The 21,577-nt window shown below is 37.1% G+C and overlaps 2 protein-coding genes across 6 annotated transcripts in view; one reads left to right on the forward strand and one right to left on the reverse strand.

Annotated features, from left to right (window-relative positions):
* Positions 1–4,044, forward strand: part of cacnb2b (calcium channel, voltage-dependent, beta 2b) — a 42,947-nt gene extending 38,903 nt beyond the window's left edge. For 4 of the 5 annotated variants that reach the window (XM_056267528.1, XM_056267529.1, XM_056267531.1 and 1 more), the window contains exons 12-13: positions 701–874; positions 2,938–4,043. In XM_056267528.1, coding sequence (XP_056123503.1) covers positions 701–874; positions 2,938–3,630 — 867 coding nt within the window. In that variant the 3' untranslated portion in view covers positions 3,631–4,043. Of the gene's footprint in view, positions 1–700; positions 875–2,937 lie in introns of all 5 variants that reach the window. The other variant, XM_056267530.1, reaches the window with a different exon arrangement.
* A 2,409-nt stretch (positions 4,045–6,453) lies between these two features.
* On the reverse strand, positions 6,454–21,357 carry mrc1b (mannose receptor, C type 1b). Its single transcript, XM_056267514.1, has 31 exons — positions 21,181–21,357; positions 20,619–21,002; positions 20,085–20,261; positions 17,551–17,703; positions 17,307–17,420; positions 16,851–16,988; positions 15,414–15,593; positions 15,150–15,307; positions 14,854–14,970; positions 14,630–14,745; positions 14,204–14,352; positions 13,884–14,083; positions 13,656–13,777; positions 13,125–13,197; positions 12,880–13,033; positions 12,736–12,771; positions 12,462–12,628; positions 12,254–12,315; positions 12,075–12,175; positions 11,774–11,916; positions 11,336–11,438; positions 10,981–11,123; positions 10,800–10,844; positions 10,618–10,714; positions 10,283–10,512; positions 9,769–9,934; positions 8,651–8,806; positions 8,434–8,547; positions 8,088–8,276; positions 6,965–6,997; positions 6,454–6,745 (listed from the first exon to the last, which is right to left on the reverse strand). The coding sequence occupies exons 1-31, from the start codon at positions 21,242–21,244 to the stop codon at positions 6,531–6,533; spliced, it is 4,299 nt and encodes a 1,432-aa protein (XP_056123489.1). The 5' UTR covers positions 21,245–21,357; the 3' UTR covers positions 6,454–6,530.
* Positions 21,358–21,577: the final 220 nt, after the last annotated feature.

Consider the following 21,577-nt stretch of genomic DNA (forward strand, 5'->3'; position numbering starts at 1 on the left):
TCTATAGCACACATTGTGTATTATCGTGCAATTTATACGCGAAAATGAGTTTTTACGTGCATATGATACGCAGTTTTCGCGTGCATTTGATACGCAGTTCATTTGCGTGTAATACACACGCACCCCACACCACTAATTCTACCCAAACGTATAATACACACGCACCCCACACCACTACTAAACCTACCCTAACCAACCCATGCGTATCCTATGCACGTAAAAACTCATTTTCGCGTATAAATTACACGATAAACACATTGCGTGCTATAGAGACCCATTTAGTGTGATCGGGTTGGCCATCCGAATACTTAAATATGATAGCAGTTGACTCTTTGCTAAAATCCAGCCCTCTTAACTTTACAGAATGTCCCATGATCGTGATATAAAATGTCACCCTGTTATGCTCTTGATATATAACTTCTAACAAACTTAGAGTCAGTTTTTTTAGAAAATCAATATGAACACCCACATTCCGAACCTCTTTGATGGCCTTCTTTTAACACTGCCCTTATTTATAATTCAAGTCTAGCTGGAGGGCCTAATCACAAACTGATCTGATTATCAAGAGACTGTTATTTTTACACTGCATCATGTTGCAAAGCACCCAAGGCAGTCGTTTACATAGATTAGCCTCCCTGCAGTGCTATTGGCTTCATTTCACTGTCACTTGTTGTGACGTCACTATTGGTCTCTCTCACAGGAGCTGTTCGATGTCATCTTGGATGAGAACCAGCTGTCAGATGCCTGTGAACACATCGCTGATTACCTGGAGGCCTACTGGAGAGCCACACACCCTCCTGAAATGGAACCTCCCAACCCCATGCTGGAGAAACTGGCAGAAAACACACTCCCCACCAGCCCCACACCTGCTAAGGTACTGGACACACTCTGATGAGGAAAAACAGGAGATGAACTACTGAGATTGAACATTTACTATACAGATAGAGCCTACGGATTTCTATAATGATGCTGAAAATTCAGCTTTGCCATCACAGAAATACATTACGTTTTAAAATGTCTTCAGTGTCACATGATCCTTCAGAAATCATTCTAAATATGCTGATTTGATGTTCAAGAAAAAATACTTTTTATTATCGCTGTTCAAACAGTTGTGCTGCTTGATATTTTTGTGGAATTGTTTTGATGAATAGAAAGTTCAAAAGAACATCATTTGTTTGAAATAGAAATCTTGTGTAACATTACAAATGTCTTTACTGTCACTTTTGATCAATTTAATGACCTAACTAAATTAAAAAGCATTAATTTTAAAGAAAAAAAGATACAGCTGACCCCAATCTTTAGAAAGGTAGTGTACATATATTCATAAAATCTTAAACAGTGTCATTTCTACCACATTTCCCATTATGTATTATGTAGCGTTCTGTAATAAAATGTCCAACTCTTTTGTCTTATCTCATTTAAAGGCTTATCTCATTGCTAGCATTTTATGTATTCTAAATACACACAATTTTCCAAATACAGTTATTTCAAATTACAGACCATTTTCTTTATTTTCCTCACACATCTCATATTTCATCTCAAATATGCTCCTCACTGACAACGCTGTATATTTTTGTATACTGCATTTTTAGTACTAATTTGAATGAATGTCTCTCCGGTTTTATCCACATTATAGCAGATTTTATTAGATGTACTTGTTTACTTGTTCGTTCTTCTGTGCAAGTCCTAAATTATGACTGCTTGGAAACATCTACAGACTCCATAGAGTCTGAAATTTTGCTAAGTGGTGTGTCATTCTGTGACATTTACAATTTCCTCCCTACCTCTTACTAAACTCTCTTGGACATTTAAAGAAGACTTGAGCTTAAAGGACCTTCGGTGAGTGAGATGGTGGTCTCTGAGGTAAAATGCCTTTAGTGTCAGTACCTACTAGTTTGTTCTACTTTTTCATATTAGTAATAGCTTATTAGGTGTTGTAAGTAAACTTTAAAGTAGGGCAGTTTAGTGCCATTTTCGTAGTTTAGTGTCTTTGCACAAGGCTAAACAAGCAGTTGCTTACTTGTACTTTTAATTAGGCTCACCAAGGAATTTGTTAAACTACTACATATTTCAATAAACGACTAGTTGGTGGTGATGTCTGAATTTTTTTTTACTGGTAGGCCTGTATGATTGCTTTTTTAGGGAGTAACACAATATTGTAATGCATTAACTCATTACTAATAGTAGCTTTTCCCAACACTGCTTGGTAGACACTTCTATCCTAAGTGACTTACACTGCATTAAAGTTCTTGTTTTCCCTGGGAATCAAACCTATGACTTTGGCATTGCTAGTTCCATGCTCTAATGTATTCTTCTGTTCCTGTTCGTTGCTTCATGTAAGGACATTTTAATTCTATAGAGCATCTGATTGGAAAAAATCTGTGTAGTGAAGGTAGGATGAGTCATTAATATAGAGTGCAGCAGTTAGTTAAAGATATATAAACCAGGAATCAAACCAACCAGCTACAAGATGAATCCCAACATTACAAACTTTGATTTAAAGCAAAAAAGTATTTGAAAATCAGACATTCTCAGTCCTTCATGGTAGTGGACGGGTGCTAAAATGGCAGAATTTGCTAGTTTCGATTCTCTGATTAGTTGAGATTTCATTGTAGAATCTACGATAATGTAGTTTTTCACCAGGAATTCTACAGTTCAACATGATTATTTAAAAAAATGTTTAAATAATGCAGACTGGTGGCTTTAAATATATATATATTCCATCACTTAGTGGGGTACTTAGTGAGGTACACAACCTTGTACCTCACAATAGGTCTGTCAGTTTAAATGTTATCATTAAAAATCCCAAAAATTCCTCTATGGAGAAAAATAAATGGTACAATGACTGTTTTGGTCTGGGTTTTTTTTTCTAAATGGCCTCAAAGCTGTCTAAAATCCACAAATCTCTAATTTTCATTTAATGTATCCCATTTACAGGATGAACAGAAAAGCAAGAAGATTGCCGCCACCAAGAGAAAAGGATATCAAGAGAACCAGCAGGAGCTTTTGCCCCAGGCTCAGGAGACGAGAGAGGAGGAGGAGGAGGAGGAAGAAGAAGAGGAAGTGCTGGAGGAGGCTGAGGAGGAGGAGAGGCTCCTTCGTAGTGAGCCAAAGAGACGCAGCCATCACCATCACCACCATCATCATCACCACCGCTCCAGCACCAGCCGACCGACCGAGCCCCACAACAAACACCAGCACCACATGCGCCAGCAGCAGCCCACCGACATGGAGCAGCTTCCCACTAAAGACGCTTCGCACACAGAGTCCCGGAGCAGGCGCGCTCTCCCGGGTGAGGGCGACCCGGATCAAACCGAGGTCTACCATAACAGGACTACAATTCAAAAGGACCATAACCATCACCATCGACATCACCACCACCGCCGCGGCGGGACCACAGACATTCAGCCGGATTATTCCCACCACGGGCAGCAGGACTATGAGCTGGAGCACAACGAGCACAACAGGCAACAGAGACAGCCGATACAGCTGCGCTCGCACCAACAATCACACCACTACGCTCACCCACACCACAACCACTATCACTACCAGGGACGGGAGCGGGACAGGGAGAGGGACAGGTGCGTGGAGGCGGAGGAGTGGACTGAAGACATGTACATTCATCACTGACATGGACGTTGCTTTAATGCTGCTATGTTTAAATGCTGGCTACCGTGTACTCAGGACAACATGGTTTCTCTTTCTTTATCTGTTCTTCTGTGTTATTGCCTACTCTGGTCGAAATCTAACTTTCCTTGATTATGAGCCTTTCATTCGTATAATTCTGTGTTTCCTTGGCTTTATGTGCCTCTTGTTATCAGGCCTGTGATTACCATATTTTTTCAACGATTTCAGCACGTTTGGTATTTCCAATCCCAAGTATGTGGTTACATCCTTGCTTGTTATTTCCCCTGTTGTTAACGGTCAGTCAGATACACCATTTTTTTCAAACAATTTCGTGAAACGCACATGCAAACTGGTCATCTCTTATCATCTTTATTTTTCACCCCTGAGAAAGATAACATACGTTTTTTAGTTTCTGTATCTTTGTTTCAAATTGGTCTTTTGAGGGACGTGCTGCTACTCTAGTGGCAGGTATGAAAATATTAAGAAAATAATTTGTTTTTAAAATAGTAACAAGAATTAGCATTTACCCACAAATAATCTGTATGAAAACTAAGTATGTGCTGCTATTGGCTATATTAAAATTAGGCAAACTAAATAACCCTTTTATGGTTGGCTTTCCACCTCAGTGATTGAAAGGTCAGTTTTTTTCAACATAAAAACAATTACAATATAGTCTAGTCATTTTTATTTATTTAATCCACCTCATTTTTAATGTGAGATTGGGGCCATTTTTAACCTGAATTATGCAAGGCTTCCAATTTTTTGTTTGAAAAGTCATTATCTTTGCAATTCCATTTGCTGACACCAAGGGGCAGTTTACACAACACTGTTTTCAACATAAAACAGGAAACTTTTTGTGCGTTTTGGCCATTCATTTACATGACAATGCCGTTTTGGGGGCCTGAAAATGCAAGCTTTTGAAAACAGGTTCCAAAGTGCAAGTTTTTTGAAGATGAGACCGTTATCATCTCTGATCTGTGTAAACTACAAAAACGCGAATTTGTGAAAACTGTGACGTCATGCGCATGCGTATTGCGTGTTCAGTCTATAGGCCTGTAGTGTTTCTTTACAAAGTAACATCGCTAACTATTGGCCTGCATGCATAAAACAGCGATTTTTTTTTTTTTCATGGATCCATGTGAACAGGGATCGTTTTGACAACATTGTCATCTGTACGCAAAAAACATAAAGGAAAAACATTTCCGTTTTTAGTATCGTTTTTGTGTAAACGTACCCTGAGAGCAATTACAATCTTAAACTTTAAAGTCAGCGTGAATTACCACTTGCAACCAATTTTATTTTGGCTTTATGTTGGCTTTAATGTATACACTGTTCAGTGTTTAGTTTGGCCAGGTGTAGATTGTCATGACAAAAATGAATTTAGTAAATGTCATACGTTGTTTGTCAATACAAAGACCTTTAGCTGATAACATAATCATGTTAAATCAACTCTCGAGCCATACTATGTGTTCTTTGCTCATGCAAAATTATTGCAAGTGAACACTGTCGATTTTTATGAAGTTTGTTTTTCCATATTTATAATATATAAAATGTGATAATTTTTAGCCAACCAGCTGCATGTATTTATGATTTTCTAAATATTTATTTAAATATATACAGTATGAATATTAAATGGATTTCATTTTTCTTAATCGTAACTTTCATGTTCATAAAGTAAAAAGGCACACTCAAATGTCTTGAGCGAAATACCTTTTGTACAACAGCATGGTAAAAGTTTTGATTCCAGTTATGTTAAAAATGGAATGAGAAAAATATATAAGCACTCAGATCTGCACACATACTCTTAATGCACCTGGAACCATGACTTTTATTTACATTTTTATACATGTTTCCTGAGTACTATGCATTAGTTTGTGACAACACTATAGCTTGAAAATTCTTTCTATGCATTTGTATATACCTCATAAATGCCTTTGTAGATATTGGATTGATAAAATTGAGTACAGATACTGCTGCACTGTAATATAGATGTACATCTGTATTCAGTTGAACTGACTGTATATTGTCTTTATTAAAATGTTCTCCTGAACCAATTATGCACACGTCCGTTTCTGTGCATTGTTTTCCCAAATGTGTCTGTCATCATGTTTTCACCTTTGATTAGTCAGAGAAGAATGATATTATGAAGGACTATTTTGAGGACTATTGACTATTTTATATATATAAAATGTGTCATTTAATTCAAAGAGGGCATATATTTCTGAAACAATATTTTTAAAAGTTTAGGTAATTTGGTTTCCAACACTGTCCTCATACTCCAAATTCTGCCAAGTCAGCTGACCTTACGTCATCTTATCCTGTTTTTCTTTGACACTGCACCCCAAAAGATGAGACACTTTTTCAATACTTAAACAAATTTGCACTGCACAGGTGGAGTGTAACTGGTGGTTCGCTCAAAAACATATATATATATATTACAGTGTAAAAATTAAAGTTTATTTAGAGACAGTTCTTATTCAACTTGAAAAACTTTTTAAAAACTTGTACAAAAGCCTTGAAGTAGCGTCACAGGAAACTATACAGAACAATGGCAATGCAATATTAATTCAGTGGTTTCCTTTCATGTTTGTTGACTCTATGAAATATTTGATTCTGATTAGTCATTTGCACCATTCTGCAGTCAGATTTGTTTTTGCATAATGACTGCTAAACTGTATAACTGACAACAACTGATTCCTACATAGCTGCGTTTTTTTCTGACATAAAATACTTTCTTCCCAAATCAATATTTATTTGCTGAGTAGCCATGTACGAAGCAGGATAAAGTACAGCCATTATCGAAAAATAAACCCGATGATCCCTGTCATTTTATGATAATGATCGGCTGAGTGTACAGTATCTCTTACATATATATAAGTACTGGGACATTATAAAACACAGGTCTATCCAGTGATATCAATGTGGCTAAGCAATGTTTTGTTATCTTTACTATCTGAATAAGCAGCCTCTGTGTTACTATACATGGGATTTTCAAATGTAGGCAATGACAGTCTTTTTGAACTTCTGTAGTAAACATACGCTAGAGCTCCCAATATGCCGACCACTGCAATGCTCAAGAACACAGCCAAACCGGTTTTGACCCTGTGAGGTTCAGGACCTGTGAAAACAGATAAAAATAATAAGAGAAACTATCTAGTCTGAAATTGTGATATACATATTATATCAAACTACAATTGTACTACTTTACATATACTGTTAAACACCTGAGAGAGGCTGCTGAAAGTGTTTATTTTTTCTTGACATAAAATGAGATTTTTGAATATTTCTTGACAGAAAATGCACAAGAAAAGGCATTATGAATAAATCATCATATTACCTGCATGTGAGGCCTCAGTGGTTGGATTCCATACTGCAGGAAAGAAAAAGGATAAATAGATAATGTAATACAATTTTGGAGTTTTATTACATTTCCCTTTTACTCTAAACCAGGGGTGGAGAACGTTGATCCTGGAGGGCCACTGTCCTGCAGAGTTTAGCTCCAACCCTAATCAAACACACCTGAAGCTAATCAAGGTCTTCAGGATTACTAAAGTTACAGGCAGCTGAATGTTTTTGTCAGGGTTGGAGCTAAACTCTGCAGGACAGTGGCCCTCCAGGATCAACGTTCCCCACCCCTGCTCTAAACAATCATAAGCATATTCATAGGAATAAAATAGGTGGGACTAGAGCTAGTTGTCACGATTTACCCCGGTGGCTAAATTTTTGTCTACTTTGTGAACTTCTGAATTATACACATTCCTACATGTAAAAGGCCATGGAACATTTCCACCTTTATTTTCTAGAGAAATATATAAAGTGACCTTTTGTGACTGGAGCAGGTAATTCTGACAAAAACTGTCACAATATGTGGACATGTGGTTTATTGAAACTAATTTAAAAAAAATAGTTTTATGAAATATTAACATCTAAAGTAAAAGGGAAAAAAAGCATTTTCCACAAGATACTTATTATATATTACATAGAAATGTATGATAGTGTATTTAATGGCTTTTCAGGGAGATTAAAACAGAAATATAATTATGAAACGAGAAACATCCAACATTGTTTTGGCTAACAGAAATGATAAAAATGCAGTTATTTGTGAACATAAAATTGTAACAAATGAAACACCAAACCAAAACAAACACCCTTGTATTTATTATATCCTATAAGAACACAGTTTATCATTATTTACCTTTGTTGTATAGTATACCTTGTCTTAAGGTGGTCAGGTTTTATTGTGTTACCTAACAGTCATTGCACAAATATGATGATCATTTACGGTAAATTTAGATTTTTGAAACCAACATAATTAAGCACTGCTAGAGAAAAGCAATTATGCCATTGGACATTTGACTCAAAACATTAGTTACTTAGATACAGTATTGCATTTCTCTAAGTGACAACTACTCCTACAACATGTTACGAAATATGCTATTGTGAAAATTTACATTACGTACCTTTGGGGGTTTTGCAGATAAACGGTAAGACTGTGTAATCACAATGTTTTTTTTTCCATTTTTTAGATTTGATAGATAGTGCTGCGCATTCAGGATTCCAAGAATGATCTTCATAGTCGTCTGCATAATCGTTTTCAGATGCCCAGTTAGTGTAATCTACCACGCTGTAGTCTGACCATAACCAGTGTCCTGTGTAGTTAGATAATCCAGGGTGAGTTCATTTGTAACCAACCCTTTTAGACCAATGAGTTCATTTACTATTTGTGTGAAGACTCTGGGGCACTGGAAAGGAGTTGAACAGAAGAGATTGATTCCTTCATGTGAGAAGGTATATTTGGCACATTACCTTTCTGGGAGTTGAAAAGTCCAATCCAAATTCCTTTGTAACTTTCAAGGAGCACAAGGTTGTCCTCTATGAACTTCTCTTCCGCTACATCCTTAATGCTGACAAGAGATGCTCCTGACGAGAAAGAAAAATGAAGTACAAGCTTTGTTACTTTTTTGTTCTTTGCACCTGTCATGTAATTGGGTAAACCGCTTTTAAAATCCATCTATAACCTTACCCCATGTCATACAGAGTCTAGCTGCTCTGCTCCATGGTTTGGTATCAGTCACAAAAGCATAGCAACTGTCTTTGAAAGGTATCCACCTTAAAGAACTGTCATCATCTTCTTGTGGGCAATGCCCAGGTTGCTGAGCTGGAAGAGTCGGGGGAATGTCTGGGGAGAATGTCACATGGAAAAGTGTGCTTAAGAGAAAGTGATGGATTACTGTACAGCTGTTTTAAGAAGCACTATCCATTCAGTGTGTAATGATTGGAGGAGCACTGTTCCAAGAGCACTGATGTACGGTGCTGTCACAGCCGGGAGCAGCTAAGCAGAGTTGAGGCAGGATCTAATCGCAGAAGTCACGTTTATTCACAATGTAATTAAAACAACAAACACGCAAGAGCACAGGAGAAACGCAGGAAAAAATACAACCAACGATACACTAATGAGAACGGACAAAGAAACAACTGAAAACGATGGCTATATAAACAGAAGAGAAAACAGGGTGGAGTTAATCAATTAAAAAATGAGTAACTATGGAAACAAAGGGAACATGACAAAATTGTGAGAATCCAAAAAGATTCCACTGATCCTGGGCCAAAATCTGAAGTCTTTGACCGCTATATTGACATGTAAGGCGAAAGCCGATTAATGACCATTGCGGTCAAATTTTACCTCTGAATTCTGGCACAGAATCATTCACTCATTAGTTGACACACTTAGTTTACTTTTTAATAAACACCATATTTAATGCAAAAATCTGAAAGGGTGTTCGACAACATTGAAATACTTTTTGGATTCTTTTCTTCGTGAAAAGTGTGTGTCAAATACAGAAAGCTTTGGGGTTGATGGAAAAGGAGCTAATGTGCATTCTAAAAATATATATAATTCGGACAATAAGCTATCGAGAATTACTCACAGTATTTTGAAGTGCCCACAATAACAATACCAAAAATACACACAAACACAACTCAATTTTAATTTCTGAAACCTGTGCATTGCTCAGAATTATTTCATTTTCAGATTCTAAATCTTGCCTCCAAGCACTGGAATCTTTTAAGACTGACCCCCCAATTATTTGTTGATATGATAGCAAAATGTAATCGTCTAAAGGAAAAATATTTGTATATCACCTGTTGATTGCTCGCAGACACCGTAGAAGGTTTGATTGCAGAGAGTAGTTCTCCATTCTCCTCCTATTCCCATGTATGCACAAGGGCGGTTGGACTGTGGTTCAGAAGGTGCCCATTTCTCCATATTCAAGGGCCAATTATTTATCCATAGAAAATATCCATTTGACTGTTAATGAATACAAATATATAATGAGTAGGTTGGAGTCATAAATATCACACATACAGAGTATGATATATGGTTCACTTTTCATGTAATAAAGCCTAATTTAGAAAAACAGACATGCCATTTACACACACATTTTTAATGTTTGTAGATGACTGTCTTGAGCATTTGCTTTTAATAATTGTCCTTTTTGGAGCTTGACAGCCCCAGTAATCATTTACTTTCATTATATGGCAATGCGCAGCCTGTACCACACAACAAAAAACCCATGAAGGTGTCTTTACATTTTTGGGTGAATATTTCTACAAAATGTAACGCTATGATTTTCCCTTTCTCACTCCGGTGCAGTACCTGCACACTGTTGAGACCAATCCACATGGGCTGTTGGACTCTGAAGACCTGCAGCTCAAGGTAAGCTTGTGTTACCAAGTCCCGAATGCTGGCAAGATGAGCCCCATCTGCCTCACAGCGACGGCTTGCCTCACTCCATGTTAGGTTCTCTTGAATCACTTTGAAAGATGAATTTCCGAGCTTGACAAAGGTTTTCGGAAGTTCAGTTGGCACTGGGGCAATACCAGGATCTGAACATGTGAAAAAAGACACGATGAAAACAAAAGTGGAATGGTAAAAGTCTGCAGAGGATTAAGCAATCTCTCTACAAGTCCGCAGTGTTTGGCTAAACTCACCAACATCACGACTGCAGATAAAACCGTGAGTAGAATTACAGTCAGTTGCCACCCACTTGCCAAAAGAGCCTGAACCTATGCCCATAACAGCACATTCCTGTTTGAAAAAGAAACCGCTACTGAAGCCTTTGTTATCACAAAAAAATATATACTATTTCGTTTTAGTCAGCTTATCATAGTACCCGTTCCTCTGAATAGTGATATTTTGACCAATAGTACGAATGCCACTGTAAGAGAAACAATACATTTATTTAAAAAAGAAAAGAAAAAAAATCCATAGTCACTCCAAAACTTAAATTTGACATTTATTAAGCTGCCTAAATTCATAATGTTCACTCATAAATGACGACAAAATGCACATACTCTATAGTTTTGAGGTTCCCCTTTGGCCCACTCTGTGAATGCAACCGTACTCCCATCTGTCCACTTGAACCTCCCGTTTGCCAAATTGTTGAATCCAATCCAGAAGTCTGTGGTTTTATCTCTAATCATCGTGGTCAAAAAGGCTGCAGCAGATGGATAAATATGATGTAATACATTAAATGCAATATATGATAATAATCAAGTCAATCAAAGTGCACTGCTAAAAAAAAAAAACACAGCAAACATTTAGAGAATCAATAATATAGAATAATGTCACATTTTCCATGCACAGAATACGAGATATTTACACATTCATAATTTTGAGCAGTTCTGAAATCTCTCACAGAGCTTTTACCTTGTTGTGTTCTACTCATAATAGATGACAGATCTCCACCAAGCTCTCTGCAGTATTCTCTTGCTTCTGTCCATGTTTTCGTGTCTTCCTTCATGTTATAACACTATAATGTTTTATATAAATTACCATTATTTATTTTCTTCTATCATTTATTGTCATAAATATGAATCAAGATATTTCACAAATATTGTACTGGAAAACATATTACAGCAGTGCAATTTTTTGTAACTTTTCATAAGCAAGGCTATATTCTGTGTCAGATGTGATTTTGCACAAAAACATTTTCATTTCATTGAGCTGATGCAGAACTGTTTAGACTGAAGTGACTAAAACTACATTAACACTGTAAAATGTTTAAATATACAATGAAGGTTATATTTTACTGCTAATATATAGCATTACAATATTTTTAGCATTTTAGAATATGTTTATAATTACTTTTCCCTCGAAGTTGTTCCACTCAGGAGCACAGCCTCCTTTTGGCTTTTGTGTAGGGGCCACCGTGGCATTAACTGGAGGAGACTGACTTCGCTTACAAAAAAAATTATGTTCATCACCACAGTTGACAGTTTCCCAGAGTCCTGTAACAGTCAAAATGCTTTTTTAAATTGGTTTATTTAATGTATCAACAGTGATTTAATCATACATAAAGAAACATTTCCTTCACCAAATGTATCAGTGGTCAATATAACATTCCACATATACCTAATGTCCTCATAGATCAGAAGATATGATGTACCTTGAGAAAGGGTCATCTTCACACATCTTTCCTCATTGTTTTTAAAAGCCGGTTGATTTGCTTCCCAAGCATGAAATACTACAGGGGAACCATCCATCCACCTTTAAAGAGCAAAATGTATTTGTTTATTTGTTCTTTTGTAAGTTCATATAGGAGCTATTTACATTCTTTAAACTTACTGGTAAGACCCATCCAGATCAACTGTCAAACCAATGATAAAATCAGTGTGCGTCGTTTTACTCTGCAACACGGAAAAAAGCACAGCAGTTGTGAGGAAGTCAGTAAATTAAATGCAATATAAAGCATACTCAAAATAACACACTGATTCAAGTTTTGTGTGATACGCACCACAAATATGCTACTGAAAATGTCACTCAGCCATCATACCTTATGCCAGAGGAATAACCGCTCTTCCTCGTCATTGATAACCACAAGATCGCCATGTGATTTCTTACAGAATGTCCGTGCATCGTGCACAGACATTGCTGAGTATAGAGACGCATAATACTGGTTACTTCTGAATTCAGTCCAGCCATCCTCTGTTTCATTATAAACTTAAATAAAAATAAATAAATGTTTTAAATTCAAGTTTCTCATTTACCTCATCAGTGTGATCAAAATATAACGTTTGAGTCTGGAGTTCTTAAAGTACAAGACTTACCTGGACCTGTAATATTTACTTCATTTGGGGTCTTTCCTAAAGAGAAGGCTTAGCAGTTAGCTGTCAATTAAACATAGAAAATATAATTTTCTTTCCAATCTAGTGATGGCAGAACTAGATTTTTTCCAGATTGCCATTTTGTACCTTTTTGAATCTGACAGACCCAGTCCTTTTTGTCATGACAGTTTACGTCATTCCACATTCCATCATTGTCCCAGATTGAAATAGTAATTTCAACACAATTTTCAATGTTGTTCAAATTGTTTGGTTCATCACTGGACCAGCTTTGATAGGATGACTAAAAGATAAATAAATAAAAAAATCAAAATGACATCAAATGCGATTTATATAGCATTAAATGTCTTTTAACATATTCTTTGTGAACTCACCGAAGAACCGTCACTCCAAACAAAACCCACCGAGGGATCATACATTCTATAACCAATCCATGCTGGATACCCTCTACAAGCAAAACCATGTAGTTTCTTTACTTTTTTGATCATATATTTATGTATTCATCTGTTTCAGTCATGAGACTTGCTGCACATTCACAGTATTTACAACCATCAGTGGTGTACACCGCTGACGATGAATATAAAAACACATGAACAGAGATACAAGTTGGCAGAGAACCAGCCAAATCTAACATTCGTGGACATTTTTATGTATACATGTGTGCGTAGATTATAAACATGCATTTATATGTATACCCAATTTTATATTTACACACATTTATATGTATACGCAAGTATATGGAGATGGATTGTGGCTTAATTGTGGATAATTAATTGCAGATTATGACTGCTGATGGTGGAAAATTCTCATGTCTAAAACAGATCAATAGGGCCTGTTATAGATAATGTGATTTGAACAAGTTTGAAACAAGTTTGTCCATTTGCAAAAGGAATGATAGATATTACCTTCCATGTTTCCAAGGAATATCAGAATCATGGTGGATGCTCAGAAGATCACCACCAAGCTCTCGGCAGAAGTCAAGAGCTTCATCCCAAGTCTTCATTTGAAACGTAGGTACATTAAAATACTGCCAAAAAGAGAAGGAAATAATGTCATGAAATGTTGTACAATCGGTCTATAATTTTGTTTAAATAGCAAATTTCTCATGAAAATAGCAAAAAAGTCCAATTTACCTTGACACAAAAGTCTTTAGATGCAATTGACATCCAGTCTTCAGAACAGCCCAGGGGAGGATGGGTTGACGGGGCTGGAGTAGTAACTAATCCATCAGCTCTCTGCTTGCAGATGTATTTTTCCTTATTTGAGCAGCTGAGCACATCCCAAAGCCCAGCAATAATTCCAGTCGTCATGGCAACACAGCCTTGTTTTCTTCCTAAACAAATTTTTTTTAAGAAAAAGAAAAAAGTAATTCTAAAATGTAATACTGTTATTATGAGAAATCAGAAACATTATCATTTCATTGACATTTAGTTTTTTAGCATAGGCCTAATACCTGGCATCCCAGCGTTGAAATGAGTAAATGGGACTTGCTTGGTGTTGGTCCATTCAAATGTGTGCAGATCCTTCTGATTAGACAATCCAGTCCAGAAGTACTTTTCTGGTCGTGCTCCCACTAGACTAACCAGAAATGCATTTTCTATTCTAATGGGGGGGGGGGGGGGGGGAAACCAAGCAGATTAAGTTTGAACTGCTCTTGATAGCTGTCCTAATTATATGGACTTTTATTATATTATGAGGAAGTAGCTGACACTAAAATCTGTTCATAGATTTTAAAATATTATTTAGAACAACACATAATTATACATTTAGAAAAGTCATTTTATTTCAGAATTTGCTAAAAGGTTTTAGCTAATGTAGTGTAAATTCCGTGTCAGATGTAGAAAGGACAGAAAGCATGTAATTGAGGAAGTGATCCAACCTGGAGGAAATATCAACCAGTTGAGACTCAGCTTTTTCACACATCTGTTTTGCTTCTTCAAAGGTCTTTGTCTCAGATGCTGCCATGTAGCAGTAGTACCCATATCTGGTCCAACCCTTTTAAAAAAATAAGACAATTGTCAGTAGGTACATTTCACCACCTGATGTCAAAAAAACATAAAAGAAAATTCTGCAGTCATTTTCTTATTATACAAATATACAAACTGTTTTGCATCCTGGGCTTGTGACAATCGTGTCATTATTCGAGGCTTTATAGCTGGCCTTCTTCTTACAGATGAATCCATACTTGTTCTCACAAATATCATCGGCCCACTTTCCCTCCTAAAGGAGAAACAGTCATCATGCAAATGTTTAGTTTAGCAACAGATCATTCTATGAGAAAAACTATGCAACTAGAATTTAAGATGACTTCTCAAATAATTGCCTAAGTCATATTTCAAGAAAAAACACAAAATGACTTAGGCAATTATGCTATGAGGCTACCGATATGAAGTTCTTACCTCTCCTCTAATTAACACACAGTCCTCTGCATGAACAGCATTGTGACTCGGCTCCCCCACCTCCCATGAGGCAAACGGGACGCTAGACTGGTCACTCCACTCAAACAGCATCTGAGTTTTGCGATCATTGAAACCAGTCCACAGCTCGTCTGTCCTCACTGAGAATAGTGATGCAGATTATTGTCTAGCAACCTTATATAGGGGTGACTACAACAACCCTATTAAAAAATGCATTCCAGTTAAAAGCCAATGATCGAAACTTACAGTATCCAAGCTGTGTGATGGCAAAGCTTTGCTCTTCTGTGTTGAGGATACTCAGCAGGTCTCCTCCTTCCCGCAGACATGCATCTCGCGCCTCCATCCATGTTCGCTTGTTGCGATGAAGCAGATAACAGTTGCCTGAATATGGAATCCAAGGGCTTTGGCAAAATCCAGTGTTCACCACTGTCCAAAAAAACAAAAATAAAGATAACCTATTATTAACACTAATATCTTCCATCTTCCATTATTCTATATAGAAGAGGTTCCCAAACTTGTTCATGCATCTTGAGAGGTTTAACCAATCTCATGATGTGCCAAAAACATTTTAAAGTGAAATACAGTATGAGATATAAATGCATTTGAAAACATTTTTATTTTCCTTATCAAATTATTATAGCCTGTCCTGAAGTAGACTAATGATCCAATGACATGCAGTTTAATAAGTCAGTCAAATGTATTGCTGCATCCCAATTCACCTACTTATACTAAGCCCTAAAACTATGTACTCTTTTTGTGTTTTTGTACGCACAGTACTTTTGAGTGTGTAGCAGAATAGTATGAAAACTTTGAGACATACTCCTTCGTTATAATTGGGACTTTAATGGACTGCTCTGCCACTTAGTTATCTGCACCCAGTCACTGTTTAAACTGCCCTGTCAATCATCTTGTCACAGTTCAAATCCTTCACATCCATGAAGCAGCACTGCCAGTCATGTGTCTTTCATGCGGAGAACTCCTCATGTGTTTTGAATAATGATGGATTTAAAAGTTAATGACCAAACGACCAAAATGACCAAATCTTTATTTTGCAAAATCTTTATTAGAAGCAAAACTTTAATCTTTATAAATGTTCACAATGCTGTTTCAGATGAAATATAATATGGATAACATCTTTTCGTTGGGTTAGATAATGAATATTAATATCTCAAACCCTTTTATCTAAAGCTCTCTACTTAACTGTCGGTCTCACACATCCGACATGGTTTTAGTTTTTTTTTGTTTTTTTACATGTTTTATTCGTGTTTGTAGTTCCATTCGAATCTGCGTGCAATGCACAATGGGTTGTTGGGTAATATTAGCCGTTAGAAAGTGCATGAGTCTTCGAATTGTAACTAGAAAAAAATACACCATCTGGGTATCTATGAAATACTAATTTCAACATACTATGATTTGGGACACACTAACTCTAATTTCAAATACTATTTAGGACAGATAGTAGCCTATACGAATTGGGAAACAGCATACAAAAGCCACTCCTGCGTTTGTGGGCCTTTATGAATAAATCTTTAAAAGAAAGACGCATATAAATAATTTGTTTGTCAATCGCACTACACAGATCACACTATATGTTTGTTTTTGCGTGAACTGCACCATTCTTGACACTGCGGTTTGAGAATCGCTGCTTGCTATATGGAATAGAAAAGAGGTTGGAAAGCTTACCTGGTGGAATAGTAGGAACAGAATGGCCTTTTTGGCAGATGTACCCATGTTTTTCCGAACAAGGTTCGTTTGACCATTCAGAACCAAAACTGTTTTTTAGGACACCACAACTGTAGCCTGGTTGTGTGGTTGGGAATCCTTCAACAAAGACAGAAATGATCATTTCAGTCCATTAATATGCTCAGTTAGCTAGTGAAAGCTGATTTTGTTTTAGCTAGTGAAAGCTGATTTTGTTTTGTTCATTCAACTATTCAGGACAGGCCCAACATCTAGTATACGATGAATCAAGGCATAGTGAACTTTACTCAATTCATGCAACATTTATATTTATCAAAATACATATTTCTTGTTATATGATTGTTTGTTCCCCAGGAAAAAAAAAACTATAGTGTTGTTGGTATTGTGCTCTACAGGGATTCAACAAGACTGAATCCTTTGATTAAAAGAGAGTCTTACCACTGAGCCATTTCAGATAACGTAAAGGTTGTCCATTGCTCCACTGCCATCCACTGGACGCATCTAATTTGTTTAGTCCTGTCCATAGTGAGACTTGTGTCTTCTGAACTATTCCTAGACAAAGCGAGAATGAGCATTTTTTTAACCTTTTTTTTATTTTTTATTTCTGATATTCATTAGTATTTCATTAGTGCATGTAATGATGAACAGTTCTATTTAGACTATTTCTTTGATGGGACTGTACCTGCTATAAAGCTGTGTTCGTGAGGTTCAGAGACGCTCAGCAGCTCTGCGCCTTGCTGCTGGCAGCTCTTTCTAGCCTGGTACCATGTCAGGGCCGACTTATCATTCACTTGGTAATAGACATTTGTCAGAGGATGTTTGGACCACAATGCATCTGCAAATAACATAACTACCCATCAATAAATGCAAGCCAATGTTTTATTGTTAGAATAGATACACTCACCTAAAGGGTTATTAGGAACACCATACTAATACTGTGTTTGACCCCCTTTCGCCTTCAGAACTGCCTTAATTCTATGTGGCATTGATTCAACAAGGTGCTGAAAGCATTCTTTAGAAACGTTGGCCCATATTGATAGGATAGCATCTTGCAGTTGATGGAGATTTGTGGGATGCAGATCCAGGGCACGAAGCTCCCGTTCCACCACATCCCAAAGATGCTCCATTGGGTTGAGATCTGGTGACTGTGGGGGCCATTTTAGTACAGTGAACTCATTGTCATGTTCAAGAACCAATTTGAAATGATTCGAGCTTTGTGACATGGTGCATTATCCTGCTGGAAGTAGCCCTCAGAGGATGGGTACATGGTGGCCATAAAGGGATGGACATGGTCAGAAACATTGCTCAGGTAGGCCGTGGCATTTAAACGATGCCCAATTGGCACTAAGGGGCCTAAAGTGTGCCAAGAAAACATCCCCCACACCAAGGCAAGGCAAGGCAAGGCAAGTTTATTTATATAGCACATTTCATACACAATAGTAATTCAAAGTGCTTTACATAGGAGAAAATAAAATAATCAAAACAAATAAGAATAATTAAAACAGTTTAGAATAAAAAAATAAAATAAAGTACAGTAAAAACAGTCGGACGAACAGTGGCACAGTGCTCATTCAGTAAATGCATAGCTAAACAGATGTGTTTTGAGTCTGGATTTGAATGTGACTACTGTAGGAGCACATCTGATCTCTCCTGGAAGCTGGTTCCAGCTGCGGCTGGCATAATAGCTAAAAGCAGACTCTCCATGCTTAGAGCGAACCCTTGGTATTTCTAGCTGATGTGATCCTAATGATCTGAGTGCTCTGTTTGGTTTATATTCAGTGAGCATATCTGCAATATATTGAGGTCCTAGGCCATTGAATGATTTATATACCAGTAATAATACTTTAAAATCAAACCTAAATGTAACTGGGAGCCAGTGTAAAGACCTGAGGACTGGTGTGATATGTTCATATTTTCTGGTCCTGCTCAGAATCCTGGCAGCTGCGTTCTGTATGAGCTGCAACTGTCTTATGGTCTTTTTAGGAAGGCCAGTGAGGAGTCCATTACAATAATCCACCCTGCTGGTGATGAAAGCATGCACAAGTTTCTCTAAGTCTTGACTGGAAACAAAGCATGTAATTCTTGCAATATTTTTCAAATGATAGTATGCTGATTTAGTAATTGCTTTGACATGACTACTGAAACTAAGGTCTGACTCTAGAGATACACCAAGATTCCTGACTTGATTTTTAGTTGTTAGACCCCTAGAGTCAAGGTATACATTCACCTTGAGAACTTCATCTTTGTTTCCAAACGCAATGACTTCAGTTTTGTCTTTGTTTAACTGAAGAAAGTTTTGGCACATCCAACCGTTTACTTCATCAATGCATTGGCACAGGGAGTCAATGGGGCTGTAGTCGTTAGGCGATAGGGCTAAGCCATTACCATTACACCACCACCACCAGCCTGCACAGTGGTGACAAGGCATGATGGATCCATGTTCTCATTCTGTTTACGCCAAATTCTGACTCTACCATCTGAATGTCTCAACAGAAATCGAGACTCATCAGACCAGGCAACATTTTTCCAGTCTTCAACTGTCCAATTTTGGTGAGCTCTTGCAAATTGTAGCCTCTTTTTCCTATTTGTAGTGGAGATGAATGGTACCCGGTGGGGTCTTCTGCTGTTGTAGCCCATCCGCCTCAAGGTTGTGCGTGTTGTGGCTTCACAAATGCTTTGCTGCATACCTCGGTTGTAACGAGTGGTTATTTCAGTCAAAGTTGCTCTTCTATCAGCTTGAATCAGTTGGCCCATTCTCCTCTGACCTCTAGCATCAACAAGGCATTTTCGCCCACAGGACTGCCGCATACTGGATGTTTTTCCCTTTTCACACCATTCTTTGTAAACCATAGAAATGGTTGTGCCTGAAAATCCCAGTAACTGAGCAGATTGTGAAATACTCAGACCGGCCCGTCTGGCACCAACAACCATGCCACGCTCAAAATTGCTTAAATCACCTTTCTTTCCCATTCTGACATTCAGTTTGGAGTTCAGGAGATTGTCTTGACCAGGACCACACCCCTAAATGCATTGAAGCAACTGCCATGTGATTGGTTGATTAGATAATTGCATTAATGAGAAATTGAACAGGTGTTCCTAATAATCCTTTAGGTGAGCGTATATTATTAGTTTAGATTTTGATGGTGGACAGGTAACAACTGTAGTCTTAATGATTTATTAATTAATGTGCCAGTAACACTTGAAACAAAAACCTACTTTCATGTGTTGGGCAGTAGCCCCACCGCTGATTAACACTGTAGTCAGTCTCAATGGAACACCACAGACGTTGATTCTGTTCATCAACGTTGGTACAGTCTGCATACCATTTTTTCTCATAAAGAAAAGGAAAGTGACATGGCCGCCCAAATGCATTTCCATCAATGGTGTAAATTTCTGTTAAAATAATGTAAGAGTTGATCACACGATGTTTTATAGTGTTGGTGAAAAAAAAACATTGAATTCGCTATAAAGATGATTAACTAATTGTAAGCAAATATATTACTTTATTTAATCATTCAGTTAAAAATTAATTAACATAGGTTGATAAAATAATATTGGCAAAATGGAATCGAATTGATGCTTTTTGCATAACAAGGTACATTATCCTGCTTAGGACAAAAAAATGTTGGGAATTATTGTTCTATTTTACAGCATGCAATATTTTGCTCCCTGAGGGAATAGCACACATTTGCATAGAAAGGAAAACAGTATTGTCACTTTATGACAATAATTTTCAATAGAGACACATACCTTCATAAGGCAGAGAGCAAATGCTGTTCTGTGTTCCATGAATTGTCCATTTGCTCTTTATTCCAGTGTCTGCAGAGATCACTGGCACACCGTTGTCATTTACAGCAAGGTACAGAGACTCATTCTTTAGACGAAGCAGTGTGTCACCGTGGCATTCCCACTTCTGCAAATCATTGTCCTCTTCACATTTCAGCCACTGCAATTTTTTCCCCACTGCTTTACTTCCTACTCCAAGGCATTTGGCTGTATAAGTGTTCAAAATGCAATTCTTTGAAGTCCAACGGAACTGTTGTTTGTTACTGTATGGGTCACAGGTGGCAAGTCGTTCCAGGAAGTTTGACATGCATGTGTTATAATCCACATTATATATTAAAAAGTTTCCTCCTGCACAAAAATAGGTTGAGATGATGCAGTGTTGAGCTATTCACACTCAGTTTAGCATAAATGGGAAAAAAAACGTGTAAGTGGCTTTTTTTCACAATAAATACTATTTGCAATAAGAAAAAGTATGATTATTATTGTCGTTAATTTTTTCAGTTTGATTAAAGAAAACTATACATACCTGACTGTGCAAAGCAGTTTGATAGTTCTAATACAAGCAAAATAACTGCTGTTATTGTTTTCATCTTGATCCAAAATATATTCTGTGCTGCTCATGTGTTCATTCCAGTGTCATTCTCTGTCTTCTGCAGTCTCAAATTTGCTCATGCAGACCTGCCCTTTAAATGGGTCGGATTGTTCCAATCAGAATTACATCCTGTCACGTCTCTTTCTTCAGAACTGTTGAAACACTAATGTGACAAGGCTTCTTTGGAAAATGAGAACAAATCTTCTTAATGATCGAAAATGATCTTAGTCAGTTTGATTTTGGTTTTTGGTCAGTTTTGGTTTGGGTATTTAAGGGACACAAATCATTTTGGTACTATAAGATAACTCACTGCAGAACATCTAGATGAAGT

This window comes from Rhinichthys klamathensis, unplaced genomic scaffold, assembly GCF_029890125.1.
Source record: "Rhinichthys klamathensis goyatoka isolate OS25496 unplaced genomic scaffold, OSU_Roscu_1.1 h1tg000261l_1, whole genome shotgun sequence".
NCBI lineage: Eukaryota > Metazoa > Chordata > Actinopteri > Cypriniformes > Leuciscidae > Rhinichthys > Rhinichthys klamathensis.